The sequence below is a fragment of the Ovis canadensis genome, chromosome 11 (assembly GCF_042477335.2).
Source record: "Ovis canadensis isolate MfBH-ARS-UI-01 breed Bighorn chromosome 11, ARS-UI_OviCan_v2, whole genome shotgun sequence".
Lineage (NCBI taxonomy): Eukaryota > Metazoa > Chordata > Mammalia > Artiodactyla > Bovidae > Ovis > Ovis canadensis.
Genome location: NC_091255.1, coordinates 36,768,693 through 36,788,115, shown reverse-complemented (window position 1 = coordinate 36,788,115; position 19,423 = coordinate 36,768,693). Strand labels below are relative to the sequence as shown.

At 48.9% G+C, this 19,423-nt stretch overlaps 2 protein-coding genes and 1 long non-coding RNA gene across 13 annotated transcripts in view; all 3 read left to right on the top strand.

Moving 5' to 3' along the window:
• PIK3R6 (phosphoinositide-3-kinase regulatory subunit 6) overlaps positions 1-2,725 on the top strand; it is a 49,185-nt gene extending 46,460 nt beyond the window's left edge. For 9 of the 10 annotated variants that reach the window (XM_069542895.1, XM_069542894.1, XM_069542899.1 and 6 more), the window contains one exon: positions 114-2,725. In XM_069542895.1, coding sequence (XP_069398996.1) covers positions 114-267 — 154 coding nt within the window. In that variant the 3' untranslated portion in view covers positions 268-2,725. The remainder of the gene's footprint in view (positions 1-113) is intronic. The other variant, XR_011247031.1, reaches the window with a different exon arrangement.
• On the top strand, positions 2,714-5,844 carry MFSD6L (major facilitator superfamily domain containing 6 like). The gene has a single exon (XM_069542904.1). It carries the CDS (start codon positions 3,789-3,791, stop codon positions 5,580-5,582), a length of 1,794 nt encoding a protein of 597 aa, XP_069399005.1. The 5' UTR covers positions 2,714-3,788; the 3' UTR covers positions 5,583-5,844.
• A 1,991-nt stretch (positions 5,845-7,835) lies between these two features.
• Positions 7,836-14,781, top strand: LOC138414971 (uncharacterized). Of its 2 annotated transcripts, XR_011247030.1 has the most exons (3): positions 7,836-7,942; positions 11,489-11,657; positions 14,570-14,781. It is a non-coding gene; the product is annotated as an uncharacterized lncRNA (long non-coding RNA). The 2 variants fall into 2 exon arrangements; XR_011247029.1 differs by lacking the exon at positions 7,836-7,942 and having other exon boundaries at positions 9,154-11,657.
• Positions 14,782-19,423: the final 4,642 nt, after the last annotated feature.

Below are 19,423 nucleotides of genomic sequence, written 5' to 3'. Positions count from 1 at the left end.
ATACCAGACAATAAAGGGTATATTTTAAAGGTATATTGTCTACACCTTTAAAATGCCCAGACAGATCTGACCCCTGAGATGGGTCTCCTGAGCTGGCCTCTCTCTGCCCATAGGTTTGAGGTTGCTCCCTGTCCAGAGCCATGTTCCAGGACCCAGCAATCCAAGGTGCTGGGGCTCAGCTCCCACCAGCAGGAGATGGAAAGGAACAAAGCCAAGGCTAAGCCTCTGCTGATACCCATCAACACGTTCTCTGGCATCGTCCAGTGAACCCGAAGGGGAGTCCGAGAGTGGTGGGCTTGAGAGAAAGGATACACCACCCGTCCCTGCCCCAGCGGCTAGAACAAGGTTCCCTGGGGCGGCTTCCAGCCACATCTAGAAGCCGGCAAGTGCAACGGAGCCCAGGACAGGGGTGATAGAGCAGCCCCCCCACAAAGGCCCAAGGAGGCCGTGACCAAGCTGTGCACACAGAACCCAGCTCCTCAAGCCTGCGTCCACTCCTGCATGAATTTCCAGTTCCTGCCTCTCCCACTATCTTCTCCCACTCAGGCTGAAACCAAGATGAGAGCTGCCGTCTGGGCCAGGGCCCAGCAGCCTGGGGAAAATAGGAAGCAAGCAGTGGCAGCCACAACCCTCCCTTCCCGCCCAGGCTGTTCCCTTCATCCTTGCCACCACTCCCAGGCGGGCGTCTCTCCCAGGTGAGACGACATGTTAGATTCAGTAAATGCACACTAAAGTCTCTCTGCTTTCATCTGATATCCAGCAATACTTGTATGTTATTTCATTTAATTTTTTTCTTTTGGGCCATTCTGCATGACCGGCTTCCCTGGTGGCTCATACGGTAAAGCGTCTGCCTGCAATGCGGGAGACCCGGGTTCGATTCCTGGGTTGGGAAGATCCCCTGGAGAAGGAAATGGCAATCCACTGCAGCACTCTTGCCTGGAAAATTCCACGGACTGAGGAGCCTGGTAGGCTACAGTCCATGGGGTAGCAAAGAGTCAGACACGACTGAGCGACTTCACTTTCACCCTGCATGACACATGGGATCTTAGTTCGCCGAGCAGGAATTGAACCTGCACCCCCTGTAGTGGAAGCACAATCTTAACCACTGGACCACCAGGGAATTCTCAATATGTGTATTTTAACAGACAGCGGAGGCACGACTTAGTCTAACCTGATGAGTCCGTTTAGCTAGGTGAGAGCTTGGTGAAACGTTCACTGGTGTGTTCTGTCCACCTGCCCAGCTCCCTCCTCATTCATGTTCACTGAGGGCCTCCTGACCAGCGCTATTGCCAAAGTGGAGGTGGGAATGCAAGTTCGTTTCAGAGGAGCCAGAGATTAAAGACATCAGATTTCTTGGCTTTGAGTTCAACAGCGTATATCTAGATGTTAAGTTCATACCTATCACCTGGGCATGGTGACTCTGGGATGGAAGAGTCCCTTCCAAGTTTGGGACCGAAGAGTAGAGAAGTAGGCACTTCTCTTGTGGCCTTAGTGCCCCAGGAGTGGGGGGCAAGTCTGAGCACATTCTCAAAGCCTAAGGAGATGGTGTAAGAGGGGCTGCCTGGGGTGGTCAGGCAGATGGGCCCAAGAGTAGCCTTAAAGAGAGCCCCTGTGCCTCTGTGGGCATGGGGAGCCGGTAAGGTTTTTCCCAGATAGCTGAATGCAGACAAGCCCAAGGGGCTCACTGTGAAAGGGAAGAGGTGCAGCCATGAGGTGGCAGCAGGGACCCTAGGATATGGACTGCGGATATCTTGATGGACACCACATGGCGAAGGCTCTGCTGCTCGTTGGCTGCTACTGCTGCTGCTGCTAAGTCGTTTCAGTCGTGTCTGGCTCTGTGCGACCCCAGAGACGGCAGCCCACCAGGGTCCCCCATCCCTGGGATTCTCCAGGCAAGAACACTGGAGTGGGTTGCCATTTCCTTCTCCAATGCATGAAAGTGAAAAGTGAAAGCAAAGTCACTCAGTCGTGTCCGACTCCTAGCAACCCCATGGACTGCAGCCTACCAGGCTCCTCCATCCATGGGATTTTCCAGGCAAGAGTACTGGAGTGGGGTGCCATTGCCTTCTCCGGCTGCTCATTGGCAGTCGACCCTAAACAGCTAAGATGGAGAGGTCAGTGAATGTGCAGTCCTCCACTGAAGCTCTCCCGTGAGGAGCCCAGGGAAGAGGGGGGAACTAGGAACAGCCCTGAATGTGACTAAGGTGACTTTAAACTGGAAATGACTGGCATCACTGAACATGGCTAGATTTTTCTTTTCTGTCATTGGGGTGATGTTAATTGATTCATACCAATTTGCGCAACAAGTACTAGATTCTTGAACTAAATGTTTGCAGGATTTACTCAGAGTTAGGGAGGGCTCTGAGCCTTCCCTCAACAATTTCCCCACCAGTTTACAAAGAAAGCACGACGTAGACCAAATTCTGCTGCACATTCAGGTATGCATTGGCAAGTAGCCCCCTCATCCTCACCCCCAGCCAAACTAGCTGCTCTGAACAAATCTTGCTTGAAAAGTTCACGGAACAGCTCTTGTTGAACACTGGGCCATCCCGGAGTAAAGGCTGCTATTCCAAAGGGTTTGGGCTGCTGGAATCTCTGGATTCTAATACTCTGTTCATCAAGGGAGGAAATGCCTCAAAAAAAATTATAAACAATCCCCGTGACATGTGAAATTTTGCCAATATCTTTCGGGATAATTAATAAATCCACTTCCGTTGATGTAAAATTGTTCACGTGCTAGTATTACTGCCTCTGGAGTGACTTTTGGATGAAATGTTAGCTAGCCACCCCCGGAGTGTGTATCCCCAAATGGACAACAAAGCATCTTAGGGATAATTTAAAACCATCCAGGGACTTCCCTGGTGGCCCAGTGGTAAAGACTCTGTGCTTCCAATGCAGGGGGCACAGCTGGATCCCTGGTTGGGGAACTAAGATCACACATGTGGCCCAAAATAAAAACCGATCCAGGACATACATAATGTTGGTGGGGTGGGGGTGTGCTGGAGGGCTGCCTGGAGGAGCTGCCACCTCAAGTCCGCCTTCAGCTGTCAGTCCCTCTCAGGGGATGTCTCCACTGGAGGAAATTGTGTTGCCTAAAGTCATGCCTCTTCCAGGGGCAGCTCACATCCAATCAGACTGTTCTAGGCCCTGGGGACAAAAATAGCACTTTGATTCTGATGGGAGAGAGACAGTCAACAAGATAAACCCCTGAAATAGAAGCCAGTAGTGTGTCTGACAGGGACACTGCTGTGGAGGAAACTAAGCAGGAAGGTGACCAAGTGAGCCTGGGGAAGGGGCAGGATTTGTCAGGAAGGGTGGCAGGGACGGTTCCTGAGGGGGAACCGGATGGTCCTTAATCAGGGGGCCAGTGAGTAAACACCTGAAGGGCATGACGTGGGGGCGGGGTGTCATATCACGAATTCATTCTCGCTCGCCAAGTTTTCCTTGCCTCTAGAAGTTCAGGGAGGTAACTCAGCCTCGCGGGCGACGTGGGGCCCTGAGGGGCGGCCTGGAGCGCACCCTGCAGGCCCCAGCCCTCAAGCCTCCCGCACCTGCGCACGCCCCGCAGGTGCGCCCCGCAGGTGCGCGGCCCCCGCCCCCGAGGTGCGGCGTCCTCCGGGCGGGGCCACTTCCGGGCCGGTGGCCGGACGTGGGGGCGGGGGCGGCCGTTGACCCGGTGACCGCGGCGCCGCCGGAGGCTGGAGGCGCCCTGCGGCTCGCTCCCCCGCCTCCCGCCGGGGGACAGGACGCGGCGGCCGCCCGCCCGGGTCTGAGGGAGCCGGGCAGCCATGAGCGCCAACCCCCAGTGGGACATCAGCAGGGCGCTGAGGGTGGCCAGGCTCTTCCACCTGGTGTGTGGAGTCCGGGATGCCTGCGTGACCCCGTTCCTGACCCTCTACCTGCGGCAGCTGGGCCTGGCCGCGCCCTGGGTGGGCATCCTCATGGGAACCAAGCACCTCATCGCTGCCTTCTGGGCTCCCTTCTGTGCCTTCCTGGCCAGAAGCCACCAGAAGCGGAGGGTGCTCATGACCGCCTCGCTTCTGGGCTCGGCGGGGGCCAGCCTGTTTATGGTCCTGGTGCCGCCCCTGGACAGAGACCCAGGGCACCGCCGGTGTAATGGAAGCCACAGCTTGACCGCCGAGGGCCCACCACCGGGGGTCGCACTAACTGTGACTGTCACCTTGGCCTCAGAGCCAGCCTCCAACTCCCCAGCGGGGGTGCTCAGCCTCCCAGGGGCGAAGAGTTCTGGGGTCGCTGGAACCCGTGGCTTCGGAGAAGGGCCTGGGGAAAGTGGCCAAGAACCTTTCAGTTATCCACCGGGCTCCTCCGTGGGCTCCACCCAAGGAACCAGGAACAGATCTGGAGTTCTCCTCCATCCCGACACTCCAGGAGTGACAGGTTCTCCCCGCGAAGGTGCTTTTAGAGTGGTCAGTCCGCCACTCCCTCTGTCTGCTGGGGGCACGGCCCTGGCAAGTCCAGCCAACCAGTCGGCAGCCGAGGGGGACGGCAGGGCCCTCGGCCTCTCCTTGGAAGGGCTGCAGTGGACTTTCATCCTCTCGCTGGGCTCCGTGGTGCTCTGGGAGCTGCTGACGTCCCCTCTGGAGCAGGTGGCTGACGACAGCCTCTATGAATACCTGGATTTTGTGGACGCCACTGACCGCTACAGAAGCCTATGGGTGTGGAGGCTGCTGGGCACATCAGTCGGCGTGTGCGGCATTGCGGCCTTGGTGGGGCCTCTGGACTGCTTCCTGGCGACCAGTGGCCCGCGGGGCGTGGTGCACTTCTACGGCTACTCCCTGGTCAGCGCCCTGGCTTTACTGGTGAGCATCGCTTTTCCCGTCCCCGTCTGCCGGCGGCAGGAGCCCAGCTACAGGACGGTCAAAGCCCTGTCCCTCGTGGTCGGCGACCCCCACCTCACCGTCCTGGCCCTCACCATCTTCTTGACAGGAGGCGCCACCAGTGCAGTGCAGAACTTCCTGTTCTGGCAGATGAAAGACCACGGGAGCAGCGAGCTGACCATGGGTTTCTCGGTGGCCCTGGGCTTGCTGGGGGAAATTACGCTTCATCCTTTCAAAGCTCCGTTGCTTAGGAAGCTGTCCAGGGTAGGCACGCTGGGGCTGGGGCTGGGCTGCCTGGCGGGGCAGCTGCTGTATTACTCATTTCTCTGGAGCTGGTGGTCCGTCCTGCCCGCTCAGATCTTGAGCGCCCTCAGCCACGGGGCTCTGTGGTGGGCAGTCAGTACCTCCATAGAGCACCTGGCCACTCCTGGAACAGAGAGACCCCTGAGCGCCGTGTTCCGAGGCCACGTCTGTGGGAGCGGGGCCAGCCTGGGAAGCTTTGTGGGGGGCTTCGTGGTGATGCGCTTCAGCCTGCCTGTGCTCTACCAGGCCTGCTGCGTCCTCCTGTTGCTCTGGCTGGCCTTGTTCCTGTCCATCCAGCCCAGACTGCCCCAGGAGCGGAAAATCAACTACTCCAAGCTGCTGGCTGTGGAGGCCAGTGACACAAGCGACTCTGAGCAGGGGACTGAACGGGACTGGCTAGTGAAGGCCATGAGGGAGGAACACTCTGACTGGAGGGGCTGAGAGACAGAGCCAGGATGCACACTGATCTGGGAAGGAGCCGGAGGGGTGAACAAGACTCAGTCTGCCGAGGGCAAAGCCCACGAGTCCCGAAGGGCTGCAGGAAGCCCTGCAAGAGAGAAGCGTGTCTGTGCCAAAGCTCCACGGGGTCATCTCACTGCATGATTTTCTTTACTTTTGTAGTAAAAGGAGATTCAACTTTTGGCCATTCAATCTTTTGAAAATAATGGTGCAAGAATACATTTGCTATAAAACAAAAAATGTTCCCGCTGTAGTCACTCTTGTGGCGATGGGGTTTGGAAGAGCTTTGCATGGTTTGTTGTTGATTTCAGCCATGGCTGAAGTGCTCAGATGAAGCTGATGGGGCCGGGAAGGCAATGGGACCTGCAGGATTCAGTTGGCAGAGGGGGCCTCGACTTTGGTGAGTCACGTGCATTCCTGTGGATCCTAAGGCATGAGCCCTATCCTATAGGGCAGGTCAGGATGATAATGAAACCAAAACTCTTCTCTTTGCCTGTCTCTCTCTGCAGTGATATACAAGTGTCGTACTTACACCCAGATACTTACATCTCCAACAAGAGAAAGTGATGGGAGTGTCATGTGTATTGGGTGGGTGTAGAGGTGGATAGGTTCTCATTCTTACTCTCCAGTGTGTGTGGCACCAGGAGTAGGATACTAGACTCGTCTCCCATACTTCAGTCAGAGCGAAAGTCATTTCCTGTCCTTTGGACTCAATTTTGCAGGCTCCACCACGTAAGAGCACGTGAAGGTTTTTTTATATCTGCTCTGATGAGGGTGCGGCAGCCTCTTTACGGCCAGGATGGTCTATACCACCTCCAGAGCCAGGATGCTACAGGTGGTCCACATGCTACCTGTGCCGTTGGACCACCCACAACAGCCTTATGACTCAATCAGAATCATTCACTGCATCTTTTAAGAATTGTACTTGACTGCATCAGGTCTTAGTGTTGGCACACAGGATCTTCAGTGTTCGTCAGGACATGTGGAATCTTTTAGTTGCAGCATGTGGGATCTAGTTCCGCGACCAGGGATCAAACCCGGGCCCCCTGCATTGGGAGTGCTGTCATCTTACACTGGATCACCAGGGAAGTTCCTAGAATGTACCCTCTTATGTCCGATTCCTTGTGCTCAGCATAATTGCAATGGCTTCTGACACCAGCTACCTGGAGTCACACCGCAGGTTAAGAAGCACACAACTGCCCTCAATTCAGACACCAGCCACAAATTTGGGGGTCCCCAGGATTACCCTCACTTCTGACCAACTGGCTACAAATTTGGGGTTCCTACTTTCCTCCTCAGGTTCAATAATTCACTAGAATGACTCCCAGAACCTAGGAAAGCACTGCATGAAAGATTACAGTTTCATTGTAGACAAAAGATGCAATTCAGAACAGCCAAGAGAAGAGACTCATAGGGTGAGGTTCAGAGAGTCCCAAAGGTGAAGTGGCCAAGCCCTCTCCCCACGGAGTCAGGACCCCTCACCTCTGAGCACACCGATCTCCACTGGGGAGACTCTAGCATCTGTGGTTTTTACCAGAACTCCATTATAGCTGCATGGTTCATTGAGTCATTTAGCCACTGTCCACTTCCCAGAAGTCAGGCTGATGTCACAGGACTCAAAACCCCAAACTTCTCTTCCAGCATGTGGTTGGTCTATCAGGCATGGCAGCCTTCTGAGTCATCTTATTAGCATTAGGGTCCCTCATTAGTCACTCCATTAACATAAGTCAGAGGTCCATCCTGAGTCATCTTATTAGCATAAACCAGTGTCTATCTTTAGTTACTTCATTAACATAAACCAGGGGCCCTCCCAGAGTCACCTCATTACCATAAAAACAGGTGTGGTCCAGAGAGACCCACCAAGAATACCAAGGACACTCATACCTTAGGAAATTTCAAAAATTTAGAGGCTGTCTTCCAGAAACCAGGGATAAAGGCCAGCCGGCAGGCCCAACAGAAAACATCGATACCCAGGGATAAAGACAAGTTATGCTGAATGTCAAGCGAGAAGTTCAAATAGAATTGCAGGAGGAGCAGGGTAGGCATGATGGTTGAGTGCTGGGAGAAAAAACTGATGGAGATGCTCAAATAGGCTTGCATATTGAAGGAATGATCCAGTCACAAAGACTTACACCCAAGATGTATGACTTTTACTCTAGTAACAAGCCGTTGGATCAGTTCAGCTTCATACCATTAAAAGTAAATAAAATTCTTAGCGGGCAGCCTCGTGGCTATCAGAGATACAGAATTCTAGCACATGTTTGTTCAAGCTCAGAGGAAAGTAAAAATTGGAGGAGCCATTAACCGTTCTGCCCAGGCTGACTTAAACCATCATTTCCCAGGTGAGTTTTGCAGAACACTTGATTCTAGCGGGATGGGAGGTGGGGGGTGGGGGTGGGGAGGGGCATTAAAAAAGAATTCTGGGCTAAACAATTTAAGAAATGATGTAAATAATTAAGAAATAATTTAAGAAATGATGTGAATATCTTAGAAACTGATAATACATATGAGCATTTAAAGACTCTGGAAAGCCCCATAGCCAACAAATTTGTTTAGCTTTGTCTGCCCTATAATTCCCCTGACGTGACACGTATCAACCTTCTTCCAGGTTTGCAAGTCACTACCTTGCAGAACTAGTGTTCCCTAGAGGGTACTTTGGAAAACACCAGTGTTGGTAGTTTTCTGTGTGACCTTTTCTTCCCCCAACAATTTTGTTGATTTTGGGGTGTGCTGGCTCTTCGTTGCTGCATGGACCCTTCTCTAGTTTCAGCAAGCAGGGACTACTCTCTAGTTGTCGTGCTCGGGCTTCTCATTGCAGTGGCTTCTCTTGTTGCAGAGCACAGCCTCTAGGGTGCATGGGCTTCAATAGTTGCAGCCCCCGGGCTCTAGAGCACAGGCTTAATAGTTGTGGCACGTAGGCTTAGCTGCTCCCAGGCATGAGGGATCTTCCCAGACTAGGGATTGAACCTGTTTCCCCTGCGTTGGCAGGCAGATTCTTTACCACTGAACCACCAAGGAAGCCCTGTGTGACCTTTTGGACTCAGGGAGAAATTTGGGCCCCAACCCCAGAGTGGCAGAAATCTGGGATATCCATGCTAAGACAAAGCCATCTCATTAAGTCAGAGCATCCACTCATTTTACAGATGAAGCAACTAAGGCTCAGAAGGTTAAAATTCAAAACCAGACTTTCAGCCTCCAGAACTATAAGAAAACATCTATGGTTTAAACCACCCAGCCTATGGTGTTTTATTATGGCAGCCGGAGAAAACTAATACACTATGCAAAGGAGTGTCAGAGATGGAATCAATAATATAGCCCTTGGTTATTGATTAATAATAAAGTGGAGGTCAGAGAAGAAGGAGGTACCAAGGATCATAGATGACTTTGCAATTCTGAACCCATGTGATGAGGGAAAAGGTCTGTAGAAGTGGCAGAGTCCAGAGTAATAGAAAACCAGCGCCTAAATCATAAAAATGGAAGACAATATAACAAAAACACTCCTAGGCCTACCAGCTGCCTTCTACAATGGATGACTGTCACTGAGCCCAGAGATACGGCGGTTTAGTGATACTTGTGATGTGAAGCAGAGCAGAAGGCATTCACAATACCCAGAGGCTTTTCCAGAGCTATGTTCAGGAAACCTGACTCTCTTTTCAGCTCTGTTTGGGAAATAGCTTGGAGACATGAGTTTGGACTGGACTGAAGTTCGTCTGGATCCTGGCAGCCTGTGGTCTGTGATGGGAGGGTGATGTGGTGAGATGGCTTCTGCTACAGAAGCAAAGCTTAAGATATGACCCCTCGGGCAAGTCACTTACCTGTTGGTCTCATCTTCCGAGGCTGAAAAACAAGATCTTGGTCTCTATGATCTTTTAAGTCGTGCCATCTGATGACATGATCCCTTCCTTTGAGCCAACGTCACATTGCCTGTCCTTTCTCACCCGGCAGAGCTGCATGGTGTCCTGGAACCCAAGGGATGCGGGCTCTGAATGTTCATTTTCATTTCTGAGTCTGGCACCGAGCCCCTGGTCTGCTGTGCAGCTTGGCCACGTGAAGCCCCAAGCCCCATCCCTAGATGACCCGCCTGCCCTCAGAGCCAGGGTCCCAGGGCATGAACCCAAAGGCAGTCTCTGGGGGCTAGAATTGCATGCCTGTGGGTAGGGGATCCAGGGCAGGGGTTCGGGGGCGTCTAAGATGGAATGGGGAGGCCCAAGCAGGTACCTTCAGTGCAGGAAACTTCATCCTTGGTTTGTTCAGTCAAACCATCCTTGGTTTGTTCAGTTTGTTCATGACTTTGTTCAAAGTCATGTCCAACTGTTTGCAACCCAGCACGCCAGGCTTCCCTGTCCCTCACCATCTCCCAGAGTTTGCCCAAGTTCATGTCCATTGATGCCATCCAACCATCTCATCCTCTGTCATCTCCATAGCCTCCTATCCTCAATCCTTCCCAGCATCAGGGTTTTTTCCACTGAGTTGGTGCTTCGTGCCAGGTAGTCAAAGTATTGGAGCTTCAGCTTCAGCATCAGTCCTTCCAATGAGTGTTCAGGGTTAATTTCCTTTACAACTGACTGGTTTGATCCTCCTTGCTGTCCAAGGGACTCTCAAGAGTCTTCTCCAGCACCACAGTTTGAAAGCATCAGTTCTTGGCCCTCTGCCTTCTTTATGGTCCAGCTCTCACATCTGTACATGACTATTGGAAAGACCATAGCCTTGTCTATACTAATGTCATCTAAATTCCAGCTTTGCGCATGTCAACCATCATAGGCTGCAGTCCCGGACTGCTGTGTCACCTCTGCCCTGTGCGAGGGGCGAGGGCATCCTCTCAGGCCAGAGAGGCCATTTTCTAGCTCCACATGGAGTATGTGCAAGAGGGGTAGGCTGAGGGCCATAAGCGGAGGGCTGCTGACTCAAACCAAGACTGGAAGTGAGGGGAAGTGGGTCAGCTCACAGTTCAGAAGTATTCCACCAGGGGGCACCAAACACACGGGGAAATGACCCAACTGGCTTCCTTGGGCAAACCCAGTCCCAGCTCTTCCCAAAGCTCCAGTTCAGGGTGAGGCCGGCTTCCTGAGGACCCTGTAGCTCCTGGAGCTGGAAAGACAGATTAAAAAAACCCCGAGCATCAGGTGCCACTGATGCTGTCACTGATGCTGAGCTGCCTCTGAGTGAGAGACAGGACACCTGCAGGAGACGGGGTAAGAAACACAGGTACCAGCAGCGCTGCCAGCCCAGAGCAGCCCCTCGGTTATCTCTTCCTGAGACAGGCTACCCTTCTGTTGCTTCAGTCTTGATCAGGGTGGGTGACAGTCATGTTAAGTGTGACAGAAACAGGGCAAGCGGCTGCATGGCCCACTTGAAGATCCAAGGGTTCGTATCCAGAATATAAAAAGAACTAGAATGTAACAAAATCAAGCAACCTGATTAGAAACATAGGCAAAGGACTCTAACAGACATTTTGCCTTAGAGTGTATACAAATGGCTAACAAACACATGAAAAGATGCTCTATTTCAATAACCGTTTTGTAGTTGTTCAGTCGCCCAGTCGTGTCCAACTCTTCGAAACCCCATGGACGGCAGCACGCCAGGCCTCTGTGTCCCTCACTGTCTCCCAGAGTTTGCCCAGGTTCATGTCCATTGCATCTGTGTTGCCATCCACCCATCTCATCCCCTGTCGCCCTCTTCTCCATCTCCAGCAGCCGTTAGGGAAGTGCAAACTGAAACCATGGTGAGCCGCCACTTCACACGCATTAGGATGGCTGCTATTTAAAAAAAAAAAAAAGCAAAAACAAAAAAACCCCAGACAATAGCAAGCGTTGACAAACATGTGGAGAAACTGACACCCTTGTGCGCTGTTGGAGGAAACAAAAAATGCTGCCTTTTTCTGAATATAGGTCCGGTGGGGAAGCCTGACGTAGCTGTACCGGCACCTGCACAGAACAACTGCCTCACCTTTTTCTCATTTCCAATCGCCTTTCCCCACACTCCCCGTGACTCAGACCACCCTGCTTCTTCATCCTGTAAATACCCCAAGGCCCTGGCCTTCCAGGAGGTGGATCTGAGGTAAGTTCTCCCATCTCCTGGCTTGTCTGCCTCTTGAATAGACCCTTTCTCTGCAGCAAACCTCAGCATCCCAGGCTCACTGTACGTTGGGCAGATGAACCTGGCTTGGTGACAACATGAGGTCCTTCCCACGGTCAGAATCTTACAGACAGAAAGTAGACGGTTGTTACCAGGGCTAGGGTCCAGGGGGAACGGGAAGTGTCGTCTCATGGGCATAGTGTTTTATTTTTCCAAGATGAAGGAGGGTGGAGGTTGGTTGCACAACTAATTGAATGGATTTATTTCTCCTGAACTGTACACTTACACAAGTTTAAGGTGGTCAATTTTATGTTTTACCACAGTTTTTTTTTTAAGTGAAAGAAGCAGATCTAAAGGAGGACGACTCTGTCTCCTCTTGAGTTTGGCTCTGGGAGTTGAGGTTTCTGAGATGAACAGTAGGTTCTCAATTCTGCTCCTGTCGCACTAAGAGAGCTTGAGGTTGCCCTGGGATAGGAGGGCTGCTGCCTCCTTCCTTCAGCAAAGCAGCTGCTCCTTTGCTCTCCAGCTACTAAAAGACTTAGCAAGGGAATTGCTCTGCTGGTCCAGTGGTTAAGGCCTTGTGCTTTCACTTCAGGGGCTGGGGGTTTGATTACCTGATAGGGGAAGTTGCGGATGCTCATGAAGGGGCCAAAAAAAAGACTTGGCAAGGCCTAAGCAATTGTAGGGACCTGAGGGTTGTTCTCCACCCTGCGAGGAATTTTAAATGTTTGGGAAATGGAAGGATTTCGGGGAACTCACAAGCTGGTGATGCTCATCTCCAGGCTGTGAGCCAGGATCAAGAATCATACCTTGCATTTTCAAAAGTGAATTCCTCCTGAGACTTTCAAGCTGTGGTCTATGACCTTCATTCCAACTACAATTTTAGCCAAGGTTAAATCGGAGCATTTGGAGCTCTCAGTTCATATTTCCACAATATCCTTTCACCAGTGTTTTATCTGGTGTCATTTTTTTCTCTTCTTTTTTAAAATTTTTTGTTTAAAATTGCAGTATAGCTGATTTATGATGTTGTTAGTTTCAGGTGTATAGCAAAGTGATTCAGTTGTATGTACACATCTTTTTTTTTCAGATTCTTTTCCCATATAGGTTATTGTGTGTATGCTCAGTTGCTCAGTCATGTCTGACTCTGTGACCCCGTGGACTGTAGCCCGCCAGGCTCCTCTGTCCATGGGATTTCCCAGGCAAGAATACTGAAGTGGGTTGCCATTCCCTTCTCCAGGGGATCTTCCTGACCCAGGGACCAAATCCAGGTCTCCTGTGTTGCAGGCAGATTCTTTACCATCTGAACCACCAGGGAAGCCCCATATATATAGCAGTGTATATATGTTAATCCCAACCTCCTAATTTATGCCCCTCTCCCCACCACTGTTTCCTTTGGTAACCATAAATTTGTTTACCAAGGCTGTGAGTTTGATTTGTAAAAAGCTCATTTGTATCATTTTTTAAGGATTCTACATATAAGTTATATAATACGTATCTTTCTCCATCTGATTTAGTATATGATAATCTCTAGGTCCTTCCATGTGGCTGCAAATGGCATTATTTCATTCTTTTTATGGCTGAGCAATATTCCATTGTATATATATATACACCACAACCTCTTTATCCTTTCATCTTTTGATAGACATTTAGGTTGCTTCCATGTCTTGGCTACTGTAAATAGTCGTGCTGTGAACATTAAGGGGGCATGTATTTTTTTGAATTATGGTATTCTGTGGATATATGTCCAGGAGTAAGATTGCTGGAACTTATAGCAGCTTTACTTTTAGTTTTTCAATGAACCTCCATACTGTTCTCCACAGGAGAAGCACCAACTTGCAGCCTTAAGGTAACAGCATGGGCAAAAACTTCCCACACTCAGCTGAACACAGTGCTTTTTTGCTTAGTTACTCTTTTCTGAAGTTTGTATTTAATGTTTCTTAAGGACATGTGTTTGCTTTTGTTAATTTTGTCCACTGTTTTGCTCTCTTTTCATTTCTCCCATTATTTTTATTGCCTTCCTCCTTCTTTCTGTGGGTTCACTATGTTGCTGTCTTTTTTTTTTTTCCCCTTTAACTTCTCGAGTTACACACTAACACCTTTTATTCCCAGTGTTTCTTGCTTTCCAATAAACATAGTCAAGGTTTTAATTTCCCTTATGTGCTGCTTTAGTACAAATTTGGACACTGTAATTCAGCACAAACCTTAGCATTGTAATTCAGTTTTAAGTATTTCATAATTTCCCTTGTCATTTCCTCTTTAGCCCAAGAGTAATTTTAATTTTTTCCTAGGAATATGAGATTTTTAAGATTTCCTTTTATTCAATCCTAACTATTTCATTATGGTTGGAAAATATAACCAGTGTCATTCTTTGTAATTTGTGGAGATTTTCTTTGTTGGGTCAGTATAAAGAGTTATGTGTGTACATATATTTTAGTTTAAGATTATTAACTGTGTTAGTCAAATATTCTGTCTTGCTTATCTTTGATCTGCTTGATGTATCCTATTCTGAAAGAGTTGTGATACCAGCTCCAAATGTAACTGTTGATACATTCATTTCCCTCATTTTTTCATTTCATTTACTTATTTAAGTATAGTTGATGTATTAATATATAAGTGTTGGATGTGTAACGTATATAGCGATTCACATTTTTAAGGTGAGACTCCATTTGTAGTGATTATACAGTATTGGCTATATTGCACGTGTTGTGCATTATATCCCTGTAGCTTCCTTTATACAGAATAGTTTGCATGTCTTAATTCCCGGCTCCTATTTTTCCCCTCCCCATTTTCCCCATTTTAGTTGTTTTGTGCTTTATGTATTGTGAGGGCACACTGCTGGGTGTGTATATGTTTATGATGTTATTTCTTCTTCTTTTTCCGGTCATGCTGCACAGCTTGTGGGACCTCAGTTCCCCGACCAGGACCTGAGCCCGGATCACAGCAGTGAAAGCCCAGAATCCTAACCACTAGGCCACCAGGGAATTCCCTGTTGTTTCTCCTTAATTTATTATTTTCCTTATCAGCATATAGTATCTCTATTTTTCCTTTGTTAATTTTTACCTTAAATTCATTTTTTTCTTCTAATATTTAAATTGCTACTGTGGAATTCTTATGTGCCAAAACTTTTTTTCCAATTTTGCTTTAACAGTCTCTTATTTTAAAAAAATATTATTACATGTTGATTTTAGAGTCAGTCAGAGAGTCTCTGTATTTTGATTTGTGAATTTAATTTATCCTCATTTATATTTATTAATGTTGTGTTAGGGCTTCCATCTACTGTCTCATTTTGTGTTTTTCTGTTTACTGTATTTTCTTTCTACTCCTTTCCATCTTTGGAATGGTTCACAATGCCCTTTCTTCAGTGAGAAAGTTTGGGTTTTCTACTTTCCATTGGCAAAATCAAATTATTCTGTAGAAAATAATGCATCTCATTTATATGCTTCTCATGGTTAACCCTAGCTTATTATGATCCTTACTTATGTTTATTCTTGCCCCGGTCAACTTCTTTTTAACGTTTTATTTATTTATTGCTGAGCTGGGTCTTTGTTGCTTTGCTTGAGCTTTCTCTAGTTGCAGGGAGCTGACTTCTCGTTGCAGCTGGCTTCTCTTGTTGTGGAGCACAGGCTGTGGCTTAGTTACTCCATAGCATGTGGAATCTTCCAGGACCAGGGATCAAACCGGTATCCCCCGCATCAGCAGGTGGATTCTTATCCACTGCACCACCAGGGAATTCTCCCTGTCAACTTCTTAACAAATCTATGAGTTTCCTTAAAAAGGACAAGTTATCTAGCATAATTTCAGCTCTCTCCAGTGTTTCCTCCCTCTGTTGGTTCCTCATGCCCCTTCCCCAGCCACATTTCCAGTGTACAGCTTTATTTCTGAATTAGCTGGTTTATTTATTTATTTAATATATATAATAACTTATTTATATTACTTGCATATCTCATTGCGTCTTCCTCGATTCAATTCATTTCCCATATTCCTGAGGCACTTTTTTTTTTAATGCTTTCTAGGGAGATCAACTTCTGGAATAGTGAAATGTGGTTCTTGGTGAACCACTCTCCCACAAAAACATCAAAAATACTGACAATACAACTAAAACCAACCATTTTAGAACTTTAGGAATGTACCAACACCACTGACTGAACTGAAAATTATCTATCCAAGAGAAACTCCTGAACCTCAACAAGACAGTGGTGTCTGTGGCCTTTTAAATTGGGGCTATTCCTGTCCTCTCTCCCTCCTCACCTTGATGGCCCAGTAGCCTTGAAATGTTAACAGTCTCAAAGTTGGTGAAGAAAACTGATTTCTTCTGGAGCTCTGTTAAAGCCACATTCCTAGAGCACAGTCAGTGCGTGCCTGCTAGGTGCTAAGTCACTTCAGTCGTGTCTGACTCTTCGCGACCCTGTGGACTGTAGCCCGTCAGGCTCCATGGGCTTCTCCAGCCAAGAATACTGGAGTGGGTTGCCATGCCCTCCTCCAGGGAATCTTCCAGACCCAGGGATTGAACCCGGGTCTCATGTCTCCTGCATTGGCAGGCGGGTTCTTTACCGCAACCGCCGCCTGGGAAGCCCCAGAACACAGTTAGTATTTTGTCCAAATTAGAAGCTACCTGAAAGATCTCCATTCCCAAGGTGTTACCGCGATTTGATGTAACTCACAGCTCGTAGCGTGGAGTGGGGGCACTGGGAGTGGTATTTCTAGGTCATCACCCAAAACAACAGTGATCTGCTAGTCATTTCTTAGCTGCCTAGGGTTGTGATTTCGGTTGGAACAAACAATAGCCTGGCCAACAACAACAACCGTTTTAAAGTAAGCCCTGGAGAACTAGAAAACCACAGGGAACTTTGCAAAGCTCCACCATGTCCCTAGGGATCTAGAAGGCTGCGCACATGTACATGGTTAGGAAAGACCTTTGGGAGAAGGCTGCAGACACTCGCCTCTGACTGACCTTCCAGCCTCGTGTCCTCAGGAAGTGAAAGCTAAGTCTGTTTAGTAAAGTTTGAATGTGTGTCTTCAGACATAGACTGTCCTCGTCAGAGGGTAGAAGATGTATAAGCGAGGCATTTAGGAAATCTTTAGAGTTTAGTGACTTACCACTAAATTATACTGAACCCAGGACTGAAGCCTAGGAAACCGGACTTTGAAATAAGAAGTTAAAAAGGCGGGAGATGGGGATAAGTGGGTAAAAGAACTCAAGGGCTACACACTTCAGAGAATATGTGTGTGTGAGCTGCTCAGTCATGTCTGACTCTGTGACCTCATGGACTGTGGCCCACCAGGCTCCTCTGTCCATGAGATTTCCCAGGCAGGAATACTGGGGTGGGTAGTCTTTCCCTTCTCCAGGGGATCTTCCTGACCCAGGGATCGAACCTGCATCTCCTTGCGGCTCCTGCATTGCAGATTCTTTACTGCTGAGCCCCCGGGGAAGCCCTGATCCAAAGAAAGGAGCGAATTAAAATGAATAAAGCCTCAGAGATCTATAGGGCATCACTGAGCATACCAGCATACACGGAAAAGAAGCCCCAGAGGAGAAGAGCAAAATAAAGAATACTTTAAAAAATTACGGCCAAACTCTTCCCAAAGTTTAAAAGAGTTTTTTTTTTTTTTTTTACTTTTTATTTTGTATTGGGGTATAGCCGGTTAACAATGTTGTGATAGCTTCAAGTGAACAGCAAAAGGACTCAGCTATACGTATACAAGTATCCATTCTCCCCCAAAGCCCCGTTCCATCCAGACTGCCACATAACATTGAGCAGAGTCCCCTGTGCTCTACACTAGGTCCTTGTTGGTTATCCATAAAATCTTCCCAAATTGAGGAAAAGAATGTTTCATTGTACTGTGTCTAGGTGTGGGTGTTTTGTTGTTGTTGTTGCTTTTCCCTCTTAGAGATGAGATTTTTTTCAATCTGAGGTCTCTTCTGGACATTTATGCAGTATGTGGGATTTTAGTTCCCCAGCCAGGGATTCAGGAAATCAGTCCTGAATATTCAATGGAATATTCAAACTCCAATATTTTGGCCACCTAATGCGAAGAACTGACTCACTAGAAAAGACCCTGATGCTGGGAAAGATTGAGGGCAGGAGGAGAAGGGGACGACAGAGGATGAGATGGTTGAATGGCATCACCGACTCGATGGACACGAGTTGAAGCAAGCTCCGGGAGTTTGAAGGACAGGGAAGCCTGGCGTGCTGCAGTCCATGGGGTCGCAAAGAGTCAGACATGACTGAGCAACTGAATTGAACTGAACTGAACCAGGGATTGAACCCAGGTCCCCTACGTTGGGAGGATGGAGTCTTAATCACCGGACTGCCAGGGAAGTCCCTCCTCTGGACTTCTTGGTCATTTTTCTTCAAATATTTCATCCCTTCCCATTTTCTCCTTCTTAAGCAGTGCTCGTTACTCCTTTAGCTCTTCTGCTTTTCTGACCTCAGTCCTCTGTGTATTCGCTCTCATGGTTAATCTCTGTCTGGTGCCTTCTGAGAGAGCTGCTGCAAGGGGGTCTTCCACCTGCTAGTTGTCCTTTGTCTGCATCCACCCGCTCTTCGGTGCATCCATCGAGGGTTTCACTCAGTTTTCAAATGCAGTGTATTGTTAGAATTCGTTCGTCTGTTATGCTGGCCTCTAGCTTCGTGTTTCCAGTGTCTTCCCTCCTCTCTCTGAGAATGTTAGTTATATTTACTTATTTTAAAATGACTTCATTTACTTATTTACTTTTGGCTGTCCTGGGTCTTTGTCACTGCGTGGGCTTGTCCCTAGCCACGGGCTACTCTCTAGCTGCAGTGTGCGGGCTTCTCCTTGCGGTGGCTTCTCTCGTTGCGGAGCACGGGCTTGAGGGCATGCTGGCTACCGTAGCTGTGGCACACGGGCTGAGTTGCCCCACAGCATGTGGGAGCTTCCTAGCCCAGGGATCGAACCCATGTCTCCTGCACTGGCAGGTGGATTCTTTACCATTGAGCCACCAGGGAAGCCCCATTTGTTATATTTATTTAAGATGCTTATTCCTTTGATCCATTAGTTCTGTCTCCTTTGATACAGATTCTTCTGTCCGTTCGCTTTCTTTTGTAACAGTTACCCTCCTCAGACCTCTCAGTATTTCTCCCTCCTGAACTCATGTGTCCTTGGAACCACCAATGACCTTGGCTGGCAGTGTGTCCTTGGGCAGTCAGAGAGTCTGTCTGAAAGCAACCACTCCACTTTCCCTCTCCCGACCAGGCAATACTCTTTCTCAGTGAATCTTCCAGAACCTCCTCCCCCAGACACTTTCTTTTCTAGGGGCTGCCTCCCTCTGGGAATTCCCCATCTGCTGGGAGAGGGAACGTTCAAGTGTGTCTAGCCTGGATGCCCCTGTATATGCTCCAGTGCTGCCTCGCTATTCCAGGCTAGCATTACATTGACATGGGCTCATGCTGTTTTCTTGCCATGCCGGGAAGGTAGAGCGCACAGTGATTTTTCCCCAGAGCAATGTGAAGGAGAGAAATGGCATGGTCCAAGCCCTGTTTCATGGTATCTGGCTCTCTTCTGCTCTAGACTACCGTTGTTGTTTAATCGCTCAGTCGTGTGGTACCCTGTGACTCCATGGACTTTTGCCCACCAGGCTCCTCTGTCCATGGGATTTCTCAGGCAGAATACTGGAGTGGGTTGCCATTTCCTTCTCCTGGGGATCTTCCCAACCCAGGGATCAAACCCATGTCTTCTGCACTGGCAGACAGATTCTTTACCACTGAGCCACCAGGGAAATCCAGACT

Coding starts and splice junctions, on each gene's coding strand:
- MFSD6L (XM_069542904.1), top strand. CDS start 3,789: ATGAGCGCCAACCCCCAGTGGGACATCAGCAGGGCGCTGAGGGTGGCC.